This window comes from Astyanax mexicanus, chromosome 1, assembly GCF_023375975.1.
Source record: "Astyanax mexicanus isolate ESR-SI-001 chromosome 1, AstMex3_surface, whole genome shotgun sequence".
Lineage (NCBI taxonomy): Eukaryota > Metazoa > Chordata > Actinopteri > Characiformes > Acestrorhamphidae > Astyanax > Astyanax mexicanus.
The window spans coordinates 106272076-106298438 of record NC_064408.1 but is presented as its reverse complement, the minus strand read 5'-3'; the positions used below and the strand labels follow the sequence as shown (position 1 = coordinate 106298438).

The following is a 26363-nucleotide window of genomic DNA, read 5'->3' as shown; positions in this document are numbered from 1 at the left end:
GTGAAATTAGTTAGTCTCAGTGAAATATAAAAAGTAAAGTAGGTAATTTTCATTAATATGAACTGAAATTTGAATGTTAAACATTGAGTACACTAAACTTTTGTTTTCAAAACTGTCTTGCCTTCACGGACTTATCTGACTTACCAACAACCACAATTTTCCACAATCCACAGTCAACAAATGTTCTAGTAGCAACATCATGAGCTACACCAATGTCTAGTAAATCAAATGGAATGCATTTATTCACAAACCACCTTTCCTATCTGACCTCACTTCCGAAGTTACAGAATTGGGTACATGCAGGGTGAATATGGTTCCAGGGCCTAACCTCCTGTCTTCCAGTCTTCCATCAGCAGGGTCTAATTTAACTAGCCTTCCTATTCAGCCACCACCTTCCATCACCTCTGACCCCTTAACCCCAGCGCTCTGCACCCAGGAGTTCTGCCATGCAAGTCAGTCACCGTTGCTCTCCTTCTGGGTGTTCTTCATCTGGCTTGAAATATAGTCGATACAGTCACTGCTATTTTTTTTTTTAAACAGACACAGATCCTTCAAATCAACATAGAACAGAAAAATATAATATAATATAATAAAACAGAATCTATACCATCGTCAAAATTGGATTAAATCCCATCAGTGCAACCATCGGTAAACATCAATAAAGTGCAAATTAACATGATATATACTGTATAAGCCTAAACTTAAACTTGTCTGACACCTAAACCCCCTCCTACACCTAACCAACAAATCAACACATACCTAATTTAACCAACAAATCGACCCAAACCTAAATTACACCTACACCTTGATCTAAACTTAAACTACCACTTCTCAGCCCTAACCTAAACTAATCCAGCAAATCAACCTGAGCCTAAACTTAAACTTGACTGACACCTAAAGCCCCACATACACCTAACCAACAAATCAACACATACCTAATTTAACCAGCAAATCAACCAACACTTAAATTTAACCTACACCTTAACCTAAACGTAACCTTTCACTCCTCAGCCCTAACTTAAACCTATCCAACAAATTGACCAAAACCAACATTTAGGTGACATCTTAATCTAAATTTAACCTACCACCACTCAACCCTAACCTAAACCAATCCAACAAATCAACCTTAAACTATTCTGCAACCTCACAACCCAAACATATGATTAATCACCAAATTAAACTAAATCTGAACCAACCCTACTGCCCCTCAATCTAAATTTAACATAATCCCCTCACCCCAAACCTTAACCTATTCTTACTTCTCCTCAACCTAAATGTAAACTTAACCTATACCTCAATCTACAAATACACTTGTCCTACAGCTTAAACCTAAAATGATCCTACAAATCAACTCAAACATAAACGTATCCAACAAATCAATCTAAAACTAAACTGATCTAACAAACCAGCCTAAAACTAAGCTTATCCAACAAATCAACCTAAACCTAAACTTATCCAACAAGTCAACCTAAAACTAAACTGATCCAACAAACCAGCCTAAAACTAAGCTTATCCAACAAATCAACCTAAACCTATCCAACAAGTCAACCTAAAACTAAGCTTATCCAACAAACCAGCCTAAACCTAAACTGATCCAATAAAACAGCCTAAAACTAAACTTAACCAACAAACCAATGTAAACCTATACTTAACCTGCTACCCTTCAACCTAAACCTCAACCTATACTTTAACATAAACCTAAACTGATCCAACAAATCAACCTAAACTTACACTTAACCTACACTTCAACCTAAACCTAAACTTTACCTATGCTTTAACCTAAACTGATCCAACAAATCAACCTAAATTTACACTTAACTTACACTTCAACCTAAACCTAAACTTAAACTAAACCTCAACCTAAAATTAAACTTATCCTACAAATCAACCTAAACCTAAAGTTAACCTGCACCTCAACCTAAACCTAAACTTTATCTACTATCCCTTAACTTAAACCTAAACTTAACCTACAAATCAACCTAAACCTAATCTACCCCAACCTACACCTACACAATATAAACTTAACCTAAACGTCAACCTAAACTTGACCTATACTTCAACCTATACCTAAACTTAACCTCCCCTCAATCTAAACCTAAACCTAAAATATGTTCTTAATATGTTGCAAATGTAACCATTTTTGGGGGTACATTTTAGGTGTATATGCATGACTTTTATGTAATCTTGTTGGAACTTTTTAACACAAAGATTATACAATAATGATGATAAATTGAAAGTGACTTCAAATTCACACATTTGACCAAATATTTTAGTTACTGAAAGTGTTGCTGACCTTTTTGAACTGCTTAGTTCAAAAATTATGTGATGTGCCAAATCACAAAGTTTCTTAAGTTAAAGAACATATAAGAATTGTGCTATTTAGGCAGTAATACCATTCTAAGAACATTACAACATCTTTCCAAAGACAGGATCCTTTTTTAGCGTGAATACCAACAGTCAGTAAAGCTGATGGATCTGTAGTGCATCTGAAGTGTAGATTTAGACGTCTGCAGTATAACAGTAAGAGCTTTCACAGATGGAAGAACTATAAGTTTTGACATGTCTTTCTGTGCTGAGGGCACTCTGGCTTCAACAGAAGTTCAGAGCTTCAGCGTTCTCATGCTTTATTCCTGCTCAGATCGACAGTCACAGATGTTTAGATCCTCGGAAGGCGCTAACTGCTTTCTGTAGGCTATTTGAAGACGACCATGCGGGTTAGCAAAGCTAGCGTTGAGTTCAATTAATGAACTGAGATAGAAATTGGAAAGATAGCGGGATGTTTGGCTTGTGCCAAGTCTTTGCAAACTTCACTCAACTAAAGTCAATCTTGTGAGGTAAAAGTTCTCATATTACCATAAAAAAAATAAAAATAAATAAAAATGGAGCCAATTCCCACCAGTGTCTGAATTGATCGATGCATCTTTAGCATTTCAGCTGCTGATTGTTCTGGAATGTAGAGAGTGGGTTTAAATTCAGATACATTCTGATTATTTTTTTTAAAAGGCTTTTCTAAAGCCTTCGCTTTGCACTTTACTACTTCAACAACAGCAACAACCACATAAATAATAGAGTAAAAATAAATATATTTGGGGCCATGTTTCTAGCTCTAGCTAGTGGATGTGGCGTTCTTCACATCTATTGAAAGTGTGGAGTGAAGTTTTCTGCAGGCGCTTGTGGATTTAAGAGGGTTTGTTGAGCAGTGCAGCGCAGCCTGGCTGGGAGTACTGTTGCCAGTCTTGTTCACAACCATGCTTGTGGGTATGGACTTTTTATTTCTCTCTTGGCTCAAAACTGTTCTCACAGCTTGCAGGGTAGAGGAAAGCTCAGCTCCACCCCACTGGGAACTGCAAAACACAAAGGCTGAAACTTTTATAGAGCCGTTTTATATTTATTTATATATGCATCTTTGTTTTAACCCCCTATAAAATAATAATAATAATAATAATAATAGTAATAATAATAATAATAATAATAATAATAATAATAATAATAATAATAATAATAATACAAGAGAAAAAAAAAGTTATTTGACAAATATCTTTGCCATCAGAGGATCCTGGGGAGCAGCATTCTGTCAAACGAGAGGAGAAATATAATATATATATATATATATATATATATATATATATATATATATATATTCTGCTGGTGTCGTACCATGTTCTCTATTGTGGACATGTAATTGCCGGGCATTCAGTAGAGCTTTCAACAAGGAAACTGTCCCCATATTAATTAACATGTCAAGGTTTTCTTGCTTTGCCAATACTGCCAAAATAACCATTTTTAAGAGAAAAGCCAACATTCTTGAAAATATATTTTAGGCATCACTGTCAAGAAAAAGCTTGTCCTATCATAAACATCAACCTTTTTTTCATCATCCAGTCATTTGGGGGCTCTTCTATCGCTCAATTTATCATTATTATTGAAATGTTGAAACGTTATGAGGAAGTTTCTTAGACAGGGATTAAGCCTCATCTCAGACTACACTGCATTTTGCATAACGATTTTCCATTGGAAGGGGAAATACAGAATTGCATAGGCTTATAAACTAGAGTTAATCCCTGTCCACGAAACAAACCCCACAAAATAGCATCTGTCATATTCAAACTAGAAAATAGGAAAGAACATTGATGAGTTTGAGCTTAGGTTGATCTGTTTTTACGAGTTAATCATTTTAATTACGATATAAAATTGCATTCAATTACCACAATATCATTGGTCTGAAGTGTTTTTGAACTAAAACTATTTGAACATGCTTATTTTTTATTTTGAATGTTTTCTTTAGTGTGGAATGTGGTATTACTAGGGTAGTGTTACTATTTGGCTGTTCACACCAACACTACACCAACACAACCCTACGGACAGATTTTCCGTCCAAAATCGCACCTTGTGTTCTCAGCTTAATTACCCATGAATCCCTTCACACATAAACATAATCCATATATGATTAGAAACGGCAGAACTTACTCTTTCTAACAAATACCAGTTACATCCCAGTGCGGTCAAGCATCTACAAGAAACCCATTGAGAAAAACACCTAAAAAAAAGTGAGATCTCCTTCCCCAACCAATATTATTCACCTTTAGTGCTTCAAACACATTTATATGATGTTTTAAACCAAATAATATCAGTAAATAAAGACTCAAAAATGTCCACAGAAAAAGTGTGAAACTACCTGCTTTACTCAAACTAAAGTTTTTTTTTTTTTTTTACTTGCACCTTTTTTATTAAGTAGTTATTTTGCACTAAACATTTTTATTTATTTAGACTATAAAGTTTACATTTTTGTATATAGTTTTCTTTGTGTGTCCTGATTAAAATACTGAAAGGCATAGGCTGCTCTGAGTGTCAGGTTTTTAGTAAACTCCATGTATTTTGTCAAAGTAATAATTAATAAGCCATGTAATGAACTATCATCAATTTCTTATGCTTTCAACTCATATACACTGTAGTCTAGCCATTTTTAAAAAGATATCTTAGGTGTGAATACATTTAAAGTATATACATTTAAAAACATGATAAAATGTTTGACCAAAACATAGAACAATTGTATTTTTGAGCAGCTGCATGGCTTCTGGAGTAAAAGAGATCAGGGCATGTGACTGTCTGATATAATTACTGTGTTATAATACCTGAAAGAGGAACTGACAAAAACAAAGAAAAAACACACCAAAACAGCCTAGGGTTCAAAGGGTTAAAGGGGACATTTTATGCAAAACTAATTTTTTCACATGCTTTGGTATTTCCACTTGGGTCTCACCTACTCTTATAAATACTCATCTATCAATTTAATTTTCTATGAATGTCATTTAGGTTGAGAACCTCAGACAGTGCACAGCAGGATCAGCCACCAGACTTTGTTTGATGGAGGAATCTGTACCTACTGTTTCTGGCAAGTCAGCAAATGAGGGAAATATAAGTACTTTCAAATAATGAGTTTTGTTCATGTTTTGCCATTTAGCACAAGCTAACAATAACATGTTGTAAATGCTCAGCGTATACATGGTGTGGCCAGCAACAGCTAATTTGCTATTCGTTCTGAAAGGGACTGAAACTTGCAAGAATAGAGCTGGTATTCTAACTTGTGTAAAATGAGGTATAATATGTCCCAGTAAACAATGTCAAAATAGAAAAGAAATTTTGCAAAAATGGAGAAACAGGAATTTTGCATGATGGTAGTAATATGTTAGTGGTATGGGGATATACTCGGTTTAATTTTTAACACGTTCTAACTGAGAAAAAATTATGAATTTATCCAGTTGTTGCATGAAACATACTTATCATATCATAATTATACTCCACAGTGCACATTATCAGATATTTGTTTTATCGCAGTATTTCTCAGTATTATGTTGTAGTGTATGTGACCTATACACTTCATTTCAAATAATAAAGTCCTCTGCAGGGTTTGTTTCATAAAAATCTGATTGGTGATGTTAATAATTTATATCTGTAATATACAGCATGTAGTAGAAACATTGTAGTGTGCTTTGTTAAAATGTGTGTTTTGGAGTTAAAATGTTTAGTGTTTAATGATGATTGGTCGATTCACAATAAAACACTAATAAATGATTGACAAATCACATGTTTGAAACTCCAAGGTCTTTAGATAACTGTTTTTTTTTGGGGGGGGAAAGCTTTGAAACAATCATACAATTATCTGACCATTTAATTGGAATAATGACATTTCCAATTAAGCTCCGATAGCAACTTCCAAGGTAAATGTAATGCAACCTATGGAGGGCATCTTCTGATTTTTTTTTACATCCCAGGATTTCCAAACATGGTGTGACCAGGGTGAAGCAGATTGTAAGCAGGGATTTCATAGAGGGTTTCTGGTAATTACAGAAAGTCTGAGGTGTTTGGAGATTTTTCACACAGATTAATGTGAAGGCCATGTCTTACGGTTTCTTATGAGGTAGTGATTTTTCTTCAATGTTAAAATCTCTTAGTTTCTTTAACTTAAAGTTCAATATTAAGCAGCAGATGTCTGAAGAGACTGGGCGAAGTTTCAGAAGGTGCTGAGGGATGGCTGGGTGACACCGCTAGCCTCTAAAAGTTGGGTTGGAAAGTAAACAGACGGTGGAGCGAGTCACGCGATCGCTTCTGCAGGCTTGTTTACATACAGAGCATCTCCAAGTGTCAGCATTGATTTGCAGAGAAGTTTTTTTTTTTCCGTTCACCACTTCGAACCCCCTTATCCAGGCTAACAGAAGCGTATCCTTAAATAGAGACGGGCTGCGGTGCTCACACACCTCCGAACAGACTGAGAGAGGAGGATTCTACGTATTCATTTCCATTACTGCAAGACAAACCACTGTAACACTACATGAAATTGGCACATTTTGTGGATTCTGAATTCGTGCGAGTGGGTAATATCAGGTATACACAGAATATTTGGCAGCTGAAAATAAGCGCGTAAAGTATTGTGAATAACTAAAAAGGCAGAATAATTTAGAGAGAAAAAATGTGGTCATATTTAGTGCTGTCAACATTAACACAACATTAACATCAATGCATGGAAATAATCTGGAAACTTTTAACAGAAATTAACAATTTTACCAAGTTTGGGTCCAACTTCCTCCCATAATTCACTCTTTTACAGAGCCTGGTGACATACAGTATTAGCAGTTTATTTAGCAATGTTAACACATTGTCGCTACTGCAAATTTCAGAAGGTAGATTACATTTCATTTGAAGTAAGTTGAAATATGGATTAGGGGTGGGCAATATTATATCGTATACAATATATCGTGACACAGAAATATCGTGATATTAAAAATCCATATCGTGATAATAGGGCTGTTCTGTCTTAAAAGTAGTCTATTATTTACTGTGAAGCTTTAGGTGTATTTTTTGTATAATTGTCTTAGTTTGCAGTTTATATGCATGCACTAAATATTCTGCTATATTTTTTGCTGCATTATATTATTTTATGCTATATTATTTATTTTGCCACATTATGATTATGCTGTTATACTATTATACTATATTTCTGAATACAATTAATTATTTTAGTTTTCCTATATCGCCAAGTATATTGTTATCGCAAAAATACCCTGAAATATCGTGATATTATTTTAGAGCCATATCGTCCACCCCTAATATGGATTATATCTCATAACTAACTCTCACTCTCTTACAAGTCCCTTCTCTTCTGCCTCTCTCTCTCTCTCTCTCTCTCTCTCTCTCAATCTCTTTCTGTCTCTCATTACACAATAGTTGCTTTATGTGTTCAATAAATATGTATAAGCAATACTTTTTAATTGTTTTGTCTTTAAAAACCTGATTACTGCCAGACCTGTAGAATCAAGAAATCACTCAAATTGAACCTTTCTGACAACATGAAGCAGATAAAAAGTCGACACATTATGCTGCAATCTGAATTAATTCAAAAATAGAATCAGAAAACCATTGATCATCTATCAGTCTGGAAAAGGTTACAAAGAAATTTACAAAGTTAAGGCTTTGGGACTACAGTGGACCAGAGTGAGAGCTAATATTCACAAATGGAGAAAACATGGAACACTGGAGAACCTTCCCAGGAGTGTGTGGCCGACCAGAGTTTTTAAAAGGGCATGGACAACTCATCCAGGAGGTCACAAAAGAACCCTGAACAACATTTAAAGAGCTGCAGGTCTCACTTGTCTCAGTTGCGAGAATATTCCATGTTCAGGCCTTCCTGTTCAGTAAGAATCAAAACTGTGTTATCAATGTTTTCACAATGTTAAGTTCTGACCTTGGGTTAATAAAGTGCTACTATGTTTTAAATACACACTTTTACTTGACTGCAGCTTGGTTAGACTTCATATCACTGCGTTTTCCTTTGTAAAAGAGAGAAAAAAAGGCTTTTCAGAAGTTAGAAGTGTAGAAACTAGTCAGTGGAAGCAGTTCTGAAGGAGCTGCCTCTGAATAAACATTTCATGAGTGAAATGTAAAGCCTGCAGAGCTGTTTCTGAGTGGAAGCTGGAGTTCTCTGTTCTTAATCTTTAAAGTAAAGAGTAAAGTAGCATCATTCGTCTTTCACTAAAAAGCCAAAAGTCATGGGATAGCAGTATGTAAACTGCTTATTAAGTATAACCTCAGGGGACAGTTATGAGGTGCACACCTGGACCACACCTGGACTTTCCAACATGCTGCAGTGATGTCGAAAAATTCATTTGTAAAACTATCTGTTGTAAAACTTTAAACACTTAAACACTGTAAAAAATAAAAGTCAATTATGATTAAATCTCATATTGTCAATACACAGCTGTAGCTTAAACAAATTAATAATTAAATACATAATACATACAAATAAATTAAATGATGAAATACTATAAGAAAAAAAAACTGCCAGAATTTATTTAGCTTATGTAGCTGCTCATCCTTAATATACTGTATAAATAAGCAATAATACACGAGAGGCAGTGCTTTTAATGTGTAATATATGCACTACTGTGCTGTGGTCGTAGGTCAATATCACATGTTATATTACATGTTATAGCATGAACCTTGAGTGTATTATTACGATTATACCACTGTTCTATTATCGCTGTTTATTAAAAGATTTTGAGTTAAAGATGACAAGAAAAATATGATCTGTTTGGTTATAAAAACTCTATTGCTGCTCTGTTTGTAGCCGCTCTGTTTGGCTTGTAAGCGCTGCATCGTTGCTAGGTTACCTGTATGTGTCGGAATAATACATGAAGAGCTTTGGGGTACAGTGCATGTCACTCATAAAATGCCTCTTAGCCAATCACATTGCAGGGTTGGAACTAACTGTGATTTAATGAATAAAAATATCACACAATGTGATTATCAGTTACATGATTAGATAGATTAAAAAAACACTTTTCTATTCCATTTAGATTCTCTAAATCAGGTCTGCACTTCCAGTTGTTTGGGTGACGATGTGTTAATGGTGTTTTCCAAGAGTTAACGTGTTTTGCATTATTAGGAAAACATCATGAAAGGGGTTTAGAGACGCTAAAAATGTAGTTAGAGCATTTTTAGGGAGTAAAAACAATTGGCAAAACAATTTGTTCCAGAATAATGGTGTTGCTATAAATACAGTTCTTCAGTACTTCAGTATCTCCTCTCACTGAGGAGCTGACTCACTAAAGATTTGACTCAGGGCAGTGGAAGAAGAGCAGGCTGGAGAATCTTCAACAAAGTGTCGGATTTTAAAGCGAGCGTATTTTAGTCTTCTGCTTCTTGAGCTTTCTGAATATTTTTCGCATATCACGAAAAACTTTAGTTTAATATAAATCACTGTGTGGGAGTTATGCATGTACTGCGTAGATTTGTTTTCTGCTTAGCATATTCCATAGTTATTTATGCTATATTTTTAGTATATCAAAGTATATCATGTTAAACATTTTATAAGCTCTGAAAATAATGACACTGTTAGTGTTGACATTGTGTTGATGTTGATAAACACATGCTATTAATTTGCAACCACTCCCCACAGTTGCAAAGACACTTCTTGCTTCTCATACTGAATTATAGCTTAGGCTTGTACAGTATTGCACAATATATTGATATTTATTTCAGTAATTTTGGTGGACCTTCATATTGAACATCAATGGGTCCTATTTTAGCAATTTTATATGTGAGCTGTCAACTGTGGACCATGCAGCTTGATTTAGGGTGTGTCAGTGTATCTTTGCTATCGTAATGATGGGAAAAGTACTCTTTGTGCAGCTCATAATGCGCAAAAGGCATGTACTAATTATCTTAATTATTCTTAGTTGTGCTTTAGGCGTAACATGAAATAAACCAATTAGCGGGTCACTTCCTATTCTCTTTAAAAAAACTACATTCACACTGTAAAGGTATGCAAACAAGTCAATTAAGGGAACAGCAATTTTATTTTATATTCTGTTTATTGTTCATATAAAAGTTTGGTTTGCACTGTTGCGTGTCTTTGTGCGTGTAATAAAACAGCAATCTGACTGTTGTCATGGTTCTAATAAATCAGTGGTGCATCTGTGTTTTCCATTGCCAAAATAGCAATTTACCTCAACACATCTCATTTTGAGACCACCACAACCATCTGCGTAGATATATTTACAAGCACAATGTCCTATTAAACGGTGCAAGCCATGATATTAGACTGTTGGTGGGGTGTAAGATAGCAATGAACATGACACCACACCTTGAGCAGGGTTGAGTATAGGGCCCTATGTGTTTGTAGGAAGTTGAGCCCAATACATTGGGAGAGATTCTTACAATAACAGCAGTTCAAAAATAATAATAAAAAATCATCCCAATCACATTTATTAGCATTACTACAACAAACAATATTATCTCAAATATCTAAAATAATATCAGTTAAACATCACTATTACCCTACCCTGCAAACACTGCAAAGAAGATTCAGTACATCCTTTGTCCCAAGAGCCATCAGACTCTTCAACTACTCATATCTATCTGTCTATCCATCCATCCATCCATCCATCCATCCATCCATCCATCTTGTTTAAAACCACCAGCAGCACTGCTGTATCTGATCCAATCATACCAGTACAACACACACTCACTACACACCACCATGTACATAAGTTTCACTGCAGTGCTGAGAATGATCCACCACCTGAATAATAATCCCTCCTCATTGACCATTGATGAACAGGGTAAAAGGAGGAAGATAGATGGAATATACAGAGAAACAGTTATACCATATGAATAAATTTAGTATATAAGTAATTATAGATATACAAAGTGTCCTATATGCTCAGTGGAGCTGATATGATGGACAGTGAGTGTAGAAACCAGGAGGTGTTCATAATATTGGGACTTGACTGTCTATTCTCATGAAGTCAGTGGAAAAAAAAATGCTCTTACAATGACAATAATATCACATATCAGTTATTTCTGAGGCGACAAAATATATGTATATATTTTTTTTGAAGGGCGTATTATAACTTATATTATAACTACTGTTTGGCGAGGCCTCAGGAACACATGAATTTTAACTAATCTTTTGTTTGTTTTTTTTCAGTAACCTCCTTCGAAACTTGAAACATTGTACTCAAGTGTCAGAATTTCCATTGAAAATGGCTTTTCTCTCATGTTCAGAAGGACAGGGAAACACTTGTTCTTCGTGTCTGACTCCATTATTATCCTCCTCCTCCTCCTTCCAGCTCCACTCAGATGTGGATAAGGGTGATGGAAACGTGAAGTATGTCTTGACCGGCGAGGGCGCGTCCTCCATCTTCACCATCGACGAGAACACAGGGGACATCCACGCTACCAAACGTCTGGACCGAGAGGAACAGGGATACTACACCCTGCGGGCGCAAGCCGTGGACCGCGAGACCAACATCCCAGTGGAGGCGGAGTCGGAGTTCATCGTTAAGGTGCAGGACATCAACGACAATGAACCCAAGTTTCCAGATGGACCGTATATTGCTGGAGTGCCTGAGATGTCTCCTCTTGGTGAGTAATTTTTAAAGCCTGAACTATCCTACAGTTCATATCAATCAATGATCTGGGATCAATTTCTTATTCTTATACATGTGGACCAGGTTCATCCCCTTTAATATATTTCTGTTAGAGACATTGGATGATGTGGATTTCAGTGTTGAACACGGTCTATGAGTTTTCTATCACAGGCACACAATAATATCCAGATACTGTAGAAAACAAATACGCAAAAAAAGTTAAACAAACTAAAATGCTGTTAACTTGCCATTTCTTGCCATATATATATATATATATATATATATATATATATATATATATATATATATATATATATATATATATATATATAATATTATAAACTGTATGTATATATACCTGTATGTATATATACCTGTATATATATATATATATATATATACATACAGTTTATAAAATTATTTTTTTCCAATTGATCAATAATAACAATACAACTCTTCTACTGCTACTATTATTAACAGTACATACATTTTGTAGAACATATAGAACATATGTTTTTTATTTGGTTGTGTTCCTTGTGGAGTGCATTTTTTGTGGTGTGGTGTGGTGCAGTGGATAACACCACCCTCTGCCACAAAGCTACCACATCATGTGGGTGACTGGGGTTCAATTCTCGGTCTGGCTGACTATGCTGTGCTACACCAATAAGAATCCTTAAGGCAGACTCCTAACGCTACATTATTTCTATAATAGAAATAAGTTACTCTGGATCAGCTAAATGACATCAATGTTAAATGTAACACAGAATGCAAATGCAAGTTGGTTTTATTAGTAGCTTTAATGAAACCTACAAAACAATAAAACAATAACTCAAAGACTATAATACAAACAACAAAGCACTAGATAGAAAAGCAAAGACTAACAAATCAATCAGAAGCTAAACCAAAAAACAAATAAACAAAAAATAGATAACCAACCAGAAACAAACAAACAAAACATATAAGTGTATGTATATGCATATGCACAGAAACAGACAAGGAACACCTGGTGTAGATAACGAGGGGGCTGGGTTACAAATGAGACACAGGTGGGTGAACTAAAGACAGGGCTGGGCTTGGGCAAAGACAAGAGAGAAACAAAACAAGGCCATGTTCTACAGAGAACATGGTGAGAAACACAAGCAGACAAGGGAAGACAAGCAAGAAAACAAGACAGAAACATTAAGAACTAAGAAAAGAAGAAATACTACTACAAACATGGTCTAAGGTGTAACACTGAATATAACTAAAAATTGCATGCACTCTATGAGCTTTTTTGTTCTACAAGCGATATAAAACTTCCAGCTTAGATATTGTTAGCGTGTCTGAGCCATGTTAATGCAGCTGCCCATGATGCTGAGATATCAGCCTGCGCACACTGTGAGGCGTTTCATGTGCCAGCAGATCAGAAGTAGTGCTGTAATCAGTATGCTAATCCAGAGTTGTCTCCAGGTGTATTTATATGGTGATGGTTTGGCTAAGACGCCGGTGAGCGTTTAGAGAGCGCTTTCTGGAGGAGGTGCTCAGCGACGGCACTTCAGAAGAAGAGTCGTACGCCGCTGCTGTAGCACTTGTTCAAATGAACCTCAACTTCAACATTTCTCTACTCTTCTGAAGGTAATAATGAAACACCTGGTTATAAAATGTCATTACGCCAACAGTTTGAAATGTGTAGGATGAATTAAATATCACTGTGTAATCCAAACCTTAAGCTTGCCAAAAGAATACTGAAAGATGCTCTGTATGTTCGAAAATACAGTGGCATGCCAAAAGTCATGGGACAGGGCTTGTGATTTTTGGAATGTGCCATTGAAACTGTATGTGTGTGTGGCCTCTTGCTTTGCATCTGCCAATTCTAGCCAGATTCTGCAGATCACGATTATTACCATCCACTGCTCTGTCTACTTAGGGTTGTAATGTCTTCTATGATATATTCTCAGAACACTGTCGATTCAAAAATAGGATATGCCTGAAGTCAGAAATGGAATGTTCCATTCATCTAGTACTATTACTTTAAGCATAGTAGACTACATTCAACCTCACTCACAAGATAACACCTCACCACGTACATGCACGTGACTAATTTACTAAATCACACTTTAGTCTTTAGTCTTAAGACTAGAATTTCTTCTTCCTCTTAGTCTTTATAACAAATTTAACTACAAGAAAGACCACAAGCATAAATTAGAGATACAAGCTATAATCAGCCATATATTATATTCAACATATCGTCGCTGTCCTATGAAAAACACTTATCTCCATTTTTGCAGATTTTCAGTTTACTGCATAATTTGAACAGACAGACTGTCCCTTACACTGTGCCAAAATTTCTTGATAAACAGACCAATAGAAACTCTTTAAAATGACCTGAAATAAACTAGTTTCACATTGACTTCCATTGAAAGTTTACACGTTTTTTTCTCTCTCCTGTAAAGTTGCTGTTCTGGAAATAAGTGTTATTCATTGGACAGCGACAATATGCACTATTGTTTTATATTTTTTAGGCTCTGCTAAAGTAAATTTAGTCTTTCTGATAGTGAGTTTTATTCATCACAATCAAGCTCTGATTGGCCAGTCTTATGTACAGTAAATGCAACCATATAAAAAAGTCTATTTAAGTGTTCATTGTCAAAATATAACATTAAGTATTTTAGAATTAATAGACCTTTACTTTATAACTGCATCCAACTAGTTTATGACAGCTTTTTTCCTTCTGTCTGATTTTCCCTTTAAAGTCGGAGGAAATATACTGGTAGAGATGGAGGGTAGGCATTATCAAATATGACTAAAAGGTTCAGGTTGTGCACATTACAGTCAAGTCAAGTCAAGTCAAGTAGTTTTATTGTCAATACTGCATATGTACAGGACATACAGAGAATTGAAATTACGTTACTCTCCTTCCCAATTTTACAGCAAGTACAGATAATAGATATAATAAAGGAGAATGGGAGACACTATGTGTACAATACAGCAGGGACACAAATAGACATACATGAGACAAAAACAAGGTGCAGTGGTGTGGGGGAGGAATAGATATATAAATATAAGTAAAAATAAGTAAAAATAGATATATAATTATAATATAAAAGAGTGGGAGACACTATATGTTCAATACAGCAAGACACAATAAACATACGTAAGACAATAGTGCAATATTGATGTTGATTGAGATGGAATGACAGTAAAAATAGTAAATAACAGTAGTGCAAATACGGTATATGGTATATAGCTTAAGGCTGGTAAAGTGAATGGGTGCATAAGTCCTTAAAGTTCACAGTTTAATTAAGTGGAATTAAAGTGCGTATTGACAGTGCAAGTATCAGTAGTGCAGGTGTTGTGTAGTGCAAGTCCGTTTGGAAGGGACCAGTACTTTGTGCATTGTAGTGAGGAGTGGGGGCAGGATTGGGATGGGGGGTAGAGCAGGAAGAGAGTTCAGCATCCTCACAGCCTGATGGATGGGGCTGTCTCGCAGTCTGCTGGTCCTCGCCCCGAGACTCCGCAGTCTCCTCCCTGATGGCAGCAGGCTGAAGAAGCTGTGTAGTGGGTGGGAGGGATCTCCTGCCAGACGGAGGGCTTTCCGTGTGAGGCGGGAGCTGTACAAGTCCTGAAGGGAGGGGAGAGAGGTGCCAACAATCTTCCCAGCTGCTCTCACGATGCGCTGGAGGGTCCTGCGGCAGGATGCTGTGCAGGCCCTGTACCACACGGTGAAACAGCTGGTCAGTATGCTCTTGATGGCCCCTCTGTAGAAGGTGGTCATGATGGGGGTGGGGACTCCAGCTCTTCTCAGCTTGCGGAGAAAGTAGAGACGCTAATTTGCCTTCCTGGCCAGTGACGCTGAGTTGGTGCTCCAGGAGAGGTCCTCTGTGACGTGCACACCCAGGAACTTGGTGCTGCTCACCCTCTCCACCGCAGTTCCGTTGATGAACAGAGGAGTGTGCAGTGTGTGAGTTCTCCTGAAGTCCACAACAATCTCCTTGGTCTTCTCTGTGTTCAGAGAGAGATTGTTGTGTTTGCACCAGGAGGCCAGGCGGCTCACCTCGCTCCTGTAGTGTGACTCATTGTTGTTGCTGATGAGACCCACCACCGTCGTGTCATCCGCAAACTTGACGAAGAGGTTGGAGGTGTGTGCTGGTGTGCAACCATGGGTCAGCAGAGTGAACAGAAGGGGGCTCAGCACACATCCTTGGGGAGCCCCTGTGTTCAGTGTGGTGATGCTGGATGTGCTGCTGCCAACCCGCACTGCCTGTGGTCTTCCAGTCAGGAAGTCTAACAGCCAGTTGCACAGTGAAGTGCTCAGCCCCAGACTGTCCAGTTTGTGTATGAGCTGTTGGGGGACAATTGTGTTGAATGCTGAGCTGAAGTCAACAAACAGCATTCTGACATAGGTGTTCTTCTTGTCCAGGTGTGTGAGGGCTGAGTGGAGAACAGTGGAGATGGCATCATCAGTCGAGCGATTTGACCGATAAGCAAACTGGTAGGGGTCCAGGGAGGGGGGGAGCAAAGACTTGATGTGATGCATGACTAGTCGTTCGAAGCACTTCATGAGGATGGGGGTGAGTGCAACTGGACGATAGTCATTGAAACAGGATGGCGATGCCTTCTTTGGGACAGGGATGATGGTGGTGGCTTTGAAGCATGTGGGAACCACCGCCTGACTCAGAGAGGTGTTATAAATGTCAGTATAAACCTCTGCGAGTTCCCAGGCACAGTCTCTCAGCACACGGCCAGGAATGTTGTCAGGCCCAGGAGCTTTCCGAGCATTGATCCTGCTGAACGCTCTCCTCACACTGTCTGGGGACAGCGTCAGCACCTGGTCACCAGGAGGAAGGATGGATTTCTGGGCGGGTGTGTTGTTGAGTGGCTCGAACCTTGCGAAGAACCCATTCAGGTCGTTCAGCAGAGATGTGTCGCTGTCGCAGGTCTGTGGATGTGGTTTATAGCCTGTGATAGACTGGATACCCTGCCACAGGTTCCGTGTGTCTCTGCTGTCACTGAAGTGTTGGGAAATCTTCTTTGAGTACAGCCTCTTAGCTTTCCTGATCCCGCGGGACAGGTTGGCCCTGGCTGACCTCAAGCCTGCCTGGTCACCTGTTCTGAAGGCTGCATTTCTAGCCTTCAGGAGCTTGTGGACCTCTCCTGTCAGCCATGGTTTCTGATTCGCTCGAACAGTGACGGTCTTGAGGTCGGTTACATCATCAGTGCACTTGGTGATGTAGGCAGAGACAGTTTCTGTGTACTCCTGAATGTCTGTGGAGTTGTTGTGGGTGGCAGCCTCTCTGAACATATTCCAGTCTGTTGTGCTGAAACAGTCCTGAAGTGCCTCTGAGGAACCCTCTGGCCATACTCGTACCTGCTTAAGAACTGGTTTGGTGACTTTAACCAGTGGTCTGTAAGCTGGCATTAGCATAATGGTGAGGTGATCAGAGGCTCCCAGGTGGGGGAGGGGGGAGGCTCGGTAGGCTCCTCTGTGTGTAGTAAAGACCTGGTCCAATATGTTGTTTCCCCTGGTTGGAAAGTCTATGTGTTTAAAAAGTCCAGAAAACACACTCTTTGGGTCTGCATGGTTGAAATCTCCAGCCAGAATGAGAAAAGCTTCTGGGTGTGCTGTCTGCTGCTCACTGATGTACTGGTACAGTTCATTCAGTGCTTCACTCCTCACGCTGTTGTTGGAGGTCGGAGGGATGTAAACAGCAGCGATCAGCACGGCGGAGAAATCTCTCGGTAGATAGAACGGACGGCACTTGATAATCATCAGTTCCACTACCGGTGAGCAGTGTTTACAGACCACAACAACGTTTCATCACCAAGCATCGCTGATGTAAACACAGAGTCCGCCGCCGCGGCTCTTACCTCCGTTAGCTAGCGCGCGGTCCGCCCGATAGCATGTTAGCCGCTCCAGCTGAACGGCGTGGTCCGGGACGCTGTTGTTGAGCCAGGTTTCGGTGAAAACATAAACACAACAGTCTCTCACGGTCTTCTGAGTTGACTGAAGTAAGCGGATGTAGTCCAGTTTATTGTCCAGAGAGCGTACATTGGCCAAAAGTATGGTGGGGATAGCTGGCTTGTGTGGGCTAGCCGCTAGCCTCGCTCGGATACCCACGCGCATACCCCGTTTCTGCCTTCTCGCCTGCAAGAACTGTCTCTAAAGCTACATTCACACGTAGGTAAAATGAGGAGTCCAAATCCCATTTTTATCATTATGTTACTGCATATGTATTTATACAGTGGTGTGAAAAAGTAACACATTATGCTCTGATCTGAAGGAATTCAAAACCAGATGTGAAAAAAAAAGTAATTGACATCTGTCAGTTTAGAAAAGGCTTTTTAGATCACAGTGAGAGCTATTATATTTGCAAATGGAGAAACACTGGTGAACTTTCCCAGGAATGGCAGGCCAAAAGAGCATGGACAACTCATCCAGGAGGGCACAAAAGAACCCGACACAATTGAGGGAGGTTTTCAGTGGTGGAATAGTGAGGTAATATCTCATAAACATCTGTGTTGATGTCTCCCTATAACTCATGTTAAAGTAAAAGCAAAATACCTGACAGTTATTTTTATTAAACTTTATTACAAGCTCTAGGCCCAATAGGAAGACATACAACATATACATAAGAAAACAAGAGAAAAAAAAATGATGCATAAGCATGTACAACCATACTATCAGTCATGACAGTCTTAAAAGGCAGCCATACCAATGCTTCCACATATATGATTGATATCTGACAGAGCTGCATCTAGGGCTTGTGAGAACCCTTATAATACAGTTTTGAGACTTATCCAGACGACACATGAACTTAAACATTAGGTTCATCAAGAGAACATGTATAGTACTTAGTCTTGAGTCACAAAATAGTTTACTGCAACTCCTAGGCTTTTTCAGCAATATCCTCAGACAGTCATTATATGCTACTTGAAGTTTACGCAGGGTCTCTTTTTTGTAGCTGACCCATAGTGGGGCTGCATACATAGGAGTACAGTAGGCACGAAACAAACTTACTTTCACATCATCAGAACAGAAATGAAATTTTCTCACTAACATGTTTGCTTGGACATACAACATTCGTCTCTGCCTATACATGTCAACATCATCTTCCACCTTGTCAGTAATAATGTGCCCAAGATATTTTGCTTGATACACATACTGAATGCCCTGACAGGTAAAATGTTGGAAAGGGCACTTTATGATCCTCCTTGGCTCTACAAGGCTCTATTTAAATGGAAGGTGCAGCAAACTTCATGGAGAGCAGTATCTAATAAGTTCAGTTTGTTGTTTAGCTTCTCTTCATCCATTACCCACAAAGGAGTAAAGTGTTTACATAAGCACAAACCTTTTTACGTAAAGCATAGATAATTTGCTCTTGTGCATCATTTTAAGAGTGCAAACTGTTTAGATAAATTTGAAATATTGGATAACGCCAAATATTCTGAACAGATCCTGAAAAGAATCAGATTTAGAGAAAACAAGATTTGGACAGCCACAGTGAAAAGACACACTGATGTCATGCACTGAATGTGTTACTGAGCAAGGTAACACAATTTAAATCTACATTTAAAAGCAGTTTGTCTCGCATAGCTGTTTTTCTATTTTTGGTGAGGGGTGTGCGTGAATGAAGGTCTCTATGGATACAATAGTTGAGTCATTTGTTTGCGTAGAAATTAAAGGTGCATTTCTTGGCCTAATTTGAAGACTGTGATAAACAGATTTACAGATTTCCTTGCATTTGAGACAAGTATAGACGCAGAGATTTTGGATATTTGGAACTCTAAATATATACAGATACAGATATTGATAGCACACCCCAAGTTTTACATCCACAAGTACCTTTTCTACTGCTATGTATTGTGACATGTGGAGGCAGGGGAGGCCTGGGTCTGCCCCATGACTGGACACGCAGCCCCGGTCTGTCCCAGCTGGCATGCATTGAACTGATTAGGCAGCCAGCTTGGAGTAGTATAAAGACCCAAGTCACTCAAGTCAAGTCAAAAATCCAATCCAATGCCAGCTTTTTTTTTTCAGCTGGTTTTAAATGGTCTAAACTGGATTTTTAATGGTGGTTGAAATGCTGTTCCACCAGCATGACCAAGCATGAGTAATAACAAATCAAACATACATTGTGCTGGTCAAGAGACGGTTAACCAGACTTCTTACCAATAAACAGGCCTCCAGTATGTTTTTGCATAGTTGAGCAGCTTTTTAACCACCATGTCCATCAAAACCCAACTTAGACCATTTGAAACCAGCTATCACCAAAGCGTGGTTTTGAATTGGATTTTCCACCAGGACAATTTTGATCGCTGGTCATTTATTTCAGCCAGCAGGATTAGGCATGATCATACGGTTGTCTAGTGTGGCAATGTAGACCAAATAAAACATTAAACATAAACAAAAACATATCCCATGATGGTCAAGATCCAAGCATAGTGCATTGTCTGGAGTAATTGGGTACCATTGTTGTGAATTGGAGTGGTGTTTGTGATCAAGATCATATAGTTTAACATTAATAAATACAGATTTTGTTTTACCTTAATTATTGTAAATGCAATCAAATCCTCACAGCAATGATGCAACAGCTAAGACGAGGTTTCCCCAAAACCAGCATGACCAGCATAGTTTCTGTTGCACTTGATTTTGTCATGCTTGCTATTGCTGGTCATGTTGGTCAACCAGCTTTTTCATGCAAATAAGACCTAATAATCCAACATCAGATATAATAAATTTGAACATTACAGTGCATATAAAATGAGAAATAAGGTTCTTGTAGCTAAATGCACTCAATTCCTCACAACAACAATGTAAAATATAGTGTAATATCTTCCTAGAAGAGTTAAGGCTCTTACTGCAGTAAAGAAAGGATAAACTCTCTATTAATACTGTTAATTTCAGGAGCTGTCTATAAAACATTTGGACGGGGAGTGTGTATAATAAACTGCAGGCTGCCCTATTGCCTGCTTCTGTCTGCTGGGGATTTTTCTGCTGCCAAAGGCTTCACTATTAACACTCCAAATCCCCCCCTTAGTGCTTTTAACTTTCACACAGGAGCAGCTCTGAAAGAGGGAGCACTCACAGTCAGCGAGGATGCAGGCGCTGTGAATTGACCCCACTAATAGCTGTAATGGCTGCTGTACTTTCAGCGAGAAGCTGCATTATCTGTAAACTGACCACAAGCCTTCTGAAGAAACTGATATGCTGATGTTCTGCTTGGTAATAATGACAGCAATTATTATAAAGCCTGTTCCTGTGATCTGAAGTTGAAAAAATAGTTGAACATGTACTTCTACACAGTAGCTACTTAGTGTAAGTGTGCCAATTTTGTCTCTGCTAGTGTGCCCTTAAGGGTATTTATTCTGAAGCTGGACAAGAGTGGGCAGTTTATGTAGTTATGACTACTGGAGTGGGGGTCCAGTCTTATCGGCAAGGCATTGGTTCCAAACCAGAAGCCCACACTGAATCTCAAATTATTTCAATGTGGCAACTGATTGCAAACCATAGAACATAGATGGCAAAACCAGCAACAGTTGATGACCAGATAATTCAAAATCAGCACACTTTGGTTTGTGGGTGTGTATCATTGAACAGGAGGATAGACAGCAAATATGGACCGGGCTGTGGACACAAATATGGACGGGGGGGGGGGGGGGTGGACAGGTGGATAGGCATGAAGATAGGCAGGGAGGTGCACAAGGAAATGGACAGAAGGATGGACAGGAGGATGAACAGAGAGCTGGACATGAGGATGGACAGAGGGATGTACAGGAGGAATATACAGGGGGATGTACAGGAGGATGGATAAGGGATGGACAGAGGAATGGAGAGGAAGGCAAAGAGGTGGATGGACAGGGAGATACACAAGAGGATGGACAAAAATATGTACAGGAGGATGGGGAGGGAGATTGACAGGAGGATAAACCTGGTGACGGATAGAAAGATGGAAGTAAAAAAGGACAGGAGGATGGACAGAAGACTGGATGGTGAACTGGAGGATAGACAGCCGGATTGACTGGAGGATGGACAGAGGGGTAGACAGAAGGATGGACAATGGGATTGACTGGAGGGTGGACAGAAGGATGGACGGCGTGATGGACATAAAGAAGGATAAGTGGATTGACTAGTGGATGGACAGGGGCATGGACTTAAATATGGATAAGGGGATTGACTGGAAAATGGACAGAAGGATGGACAGCAGGATTGAATGAAGGACGGACAGAAAGATGGACAGTGGGATGGACATAAAGACGGATAAGTGGATTGACTGGAGGATGGACAGAAAGATGGACAGCAGGATGGACATAAAGACGGATAAGTGGATTAACTGGAGGATGGAAAGAGGGATGGATAGAAGGATGGACAGCAGGATTGACTGAAGGATAGACAGAAGGATGGACAGCAGAATTGACTGGAGGATGACAGAAAGATGGACAGCGGGATGGACATAAAGATGAATAAGAGGATTGACTGGAGGATGGACAGAGGGATGGATAGAAGGATGGACAGCAGGATTGACTGAAGGATAGACAGAAGGATGGACAGCAGGAAGGAAATAAATATGTATAAGTGGATTGACTAAGTGATGGACAGAAGGATGGACAGCGGAATGGACATAAAGACGATAAGTTGATTGACTAGAGGACGGACAGGAGGATCTTTTATCAAATTCTACAGTTTAAAAAATCATGAATCTGGTGTGCATTTTTATTAGGACTTTTCTCAAGGACAAATTGAAGAAACTTTTATTACTGCACTGCCCTCTTAGTGAGCAAGTGTGGGCTGCAAGTCATCAATGCAGGATTTTTTGCATTTCAGACACAGCCAGTGTCTCACCTTACATCCTGCATGAAGGAAGTGAAATAAAATAAACAAATAAATAAACAAAGGCAGAAATCTATCAAATTAATTAAGTTTGCATAAACCAATAACTCGCAAGATCTGAAGGACAAGGACACCCACCTCCATGGCACAATGTGCTTGTGTGTGTGTAAAACCTGTGTATGTGTGTGTGTGTGTGTTAAGTGAAAGAAAGAGAGAAAGACGCTGTCACAAAAATGAAATACAAAGCCGCGAGCTGCCACAGAGCCGAAGGTTCAGATGGCAGATTATTCAAATGGAATGGGACGTGTAACAGAACGCCTCCCTGAGTGTTTCGTTGCAGAAACCGGAGCTTAGCCTCGGGACCCCACCGCCAATCCTGACGGAACAAGAAAACACGGATTAAAACCTGCGTCGGAAATTTCTCTGACAGTCTGCCAAGAGAAGGTGTGAGCGGCTCGGAGTGGCAGACAGTGCCGGGGAACGTCTGGGCTCGGTGATGTGGCGGTGGCAAGCACTTTTGTGCCTCCACACTTCACAGGCAGCGGTGGAACCAAACAGCAGATCAATAATGAAGCATTAATGCTTTTTTTTATGGAGTGTTGATTAATGCAATAAATTTTTGTATGGATACGTGTGTGGTCAAGATCAACAGATCAACTTTTCTCTACAGCTCTAACAGGACAATGCTCGTCCAGATACTGCTGCTGTTTTAATGTAGTCGAACTCTAATGAACCCTTTTCATGGCTTAAGGAGAAGGTAGAATGAACAGTGCTGGAGAACTTCTGGGTCATATGATAGTGGCAAACACTTCACAGAAAGCAGTGAAACCACAGGACAGATAGAAATGTCTAGATCGAAACTGAAGAATCAATACTTGTGCTCTTGGCTTTTCTTATTGATTGAGTATTTTATGGATTCTTGTATGAGAATGTGAACTAACATACTTTCTTTAAAACTGTCAATGAATGACACTTTGGACCCTGTTGTATTTGCTACCTTAAATATCTGGTGTTGCTATCTTGGCGGCAGAAAACACAGGTGCACCACTGACTGAAATGAATCTAGACCACAGTCAATAATAAGACTCCATGCCATTCCTATGGTTTCATATATGGACTCCACATACATGGAATCGTTAAGATTGCTTTTTTCTGTTTAATGTATTTTTAATATATTTACTTGTATCTTAAGAAATCAATTCAAAAAATAAAGTAGTTGTTGCTGAGGAGTGCTGAGAAAACTTCAGAATGTCTATAGCTGTGGACGGGGATATTTTTGAAAACGCTGCTTGTGTGAATACAAATATTTTTACAAAACGGGGACAAAAACTTCAGTTTTAAAAAATATCTGGATTTGTGTGGATGGGGCCTTATTTTCTTGGATTAAAAAAAATGTAAAAAAAAATATAACAGTTGATCATGTGGAAATCTGTTTTTTTAACCTCAATAATTTACACTTATCATTAAAAAAAAAGAACATAGTTGCATCGAGACAGAATCTGACAAAAATAAGAAATAACAACAAAAAAAAAAAACTTGGTGTGTAGTCAAACCAGAATGTCATGGAGTTGCATCAGGTCACTGTCAGTGATGAGTCTGTGGAGTTAACAAGTAAATCAACATATCAACTTTTCCAAACACTATTTCAACTAGACAACGCTCGTCCTGATACTGCTGTCTTCTCAAGACCATTTACTGTGGTCAAACTCTACTGCACGCTTTTCATGACTTCAGGAGAAAGTGGACTGAGCTGAAACTGCTGGAGAAAGTTGCTGTAGAATATCTGGATTAAGCGATGTGACTGTAGCAAATGCTTTTTATTTTCTTTTATTTAACCTGTTAGTTCAACCTTCTTTAGTTTTATTGTTGGCATATAATTGATTGAAAGCTAAAATGTGAGGTAAATAAATGTTACAGTTGTTTCTATAGCTGAACAAGGGCGTGTAATCTCTCTCTAAGTGTGTATATGATGTGTATATTAGTAGCAGTAGATATAAACATGTATAATATCGGTTATTGTCATCGGCCCTGAATTCCCACATCAGTGCTTCACTTGAACTTATCATTGTATTTAACTTTTTTTTTTTTCAATCAACAGATCAATCAGTAAATCACTGCTTAACTAAAACTAATTTATATGTGATAATTTGTATATGTATTATATTACACACTGATCATCCAGATTCTTAGCTCTTAAAACGTCATATCGGTCACAACATTTTTATTGTGGCTTAGGTGAACTCTTTCCATGACTTAAGCAGAAGGTGGAATGAGCAATACTAAAATACTGAAAAATGGCCTGTTAAATGTGCTAGACAGGCGGTTTACAGCCCCACGGTGGTTCCTATCCCCAGAGAAAGGTGAAAAATGTGTCTGTATCCCAGCAGGCAAGGAGAGCAGGGCTCATGAGATCATTTCTCCCTTACTGAACTTCAGCTTTAGCTCAGCGTTTACGTGAGAGCAAAGACGACTTTATCTGGATTACCTGACTAGTTATCCACAGGGAGTCTGCCACCTGGCTTTCGAATAACTTTGGATTAGATACGAGAGAGATAGTGACAGAGAGAGAGAGAGAGAGAGAGAGACACAGAGAGAAAAGTAAATTAGTGAAGCAAAATGGTATACACTAAACACCATGCACTGTTTATGTTATGAACCTTAGTGTTGTAGTCAAGACCGCTAGCAATGAGTCCGATTCAAGACCAAGACCGAGATCTGCCAAGTCCGAGTCAAGACCAAGACTTTTAGTAGTCGAGTTGGAGTCAAGCCCGAGACCAGGAAAAAACGAGACCAAGACCGAGACCAGATTAAGGTTTAAAAATAACATTTTAAATTCCAATCATTTTTATTTGAAAATGTAAAAAAAAAGAATCACAGTTTGCCCTCAAACAGCTAATCACTAAGGTTCGATAGCTCGTTTCTAAGGTTAGCTAGCTCATCATAAGGTTAGCTAGCTCATTGCTAAGGGTAATTCTCTCCCCTGTAACATTAGTATGTTAGCTAAATCGTTGCCAAGGTTAGCTACCTTGTTTCTAAGGTTAGCTAGCTCATTTCTAAGGTTAGCTAGCTCATTGCTAGGATAATTCTCTCCCCTTTAACATTAGTATGTTAGCTAGATCGTTGCTAAGGTTAGCTAGCTCGTTTCTAAGGTTAGCTAGCTCATCATAAGGTTAGCTAGCTCATTGCTAAGGGTAATTCTCTCCCCTGTACTATTAGTATGTTAGCTAAATCGTTGCTAAGGTTAGCTAGCTCGTTTCTAAGGTTAGCTAGCTCATCATAAGGTTAGCTAGCTCATCACTAAGGGTAATTCTCTCCCTTTTAACATTAGTACTTAGCTAGATCGTTGCTAAGGTTAGCTAGCTCGTGGCAAGCTTTAATTCTCTTCCCAGTAACATTAGTATGTTAGCTAGATCATTGCTAAGGTTAGCTCTCTCGCCGCAAGCTTTAATTCTCTTCCCAGTAACATTAGTGTGTTAGCTAGATCGTTGCTAAGGTTAGCTAGCTCACCGCAAGTTTTAATTCTCTTCCCAGCAACATTAGTGTGTTAGCTAGATCGTTGCTAAGGTTAGCTATCTCGCCGCAAGCTTTAATTCGCTTCCCAGTAACATTAGTGTGTTAGCTAGATCGTT

General features: G+C 38.7%; 1 protein-coding gene across 1 annotated transcript in view; it reads left to right on the top strand.

The window, feature by feature from the left end:
* LOC103044085 (cadherin 7a) overlaps positions 1 to 26363 on the top strand; it is a 261452-nt gene that overhangs the window by 75214 nt on the left and 159875 nt on the right. Inside the window, exon 3 of the mRNA XM_022680284.2 lies at positions 11628 to 11922. Within this exon, the coding sequence (XP_022536005.2) occupies positions 11628 to 11922 (295 nt within the window). The remainder of the gene's footprint in view (positions 1 to 11627; positions 11923 to 26363) is intronic.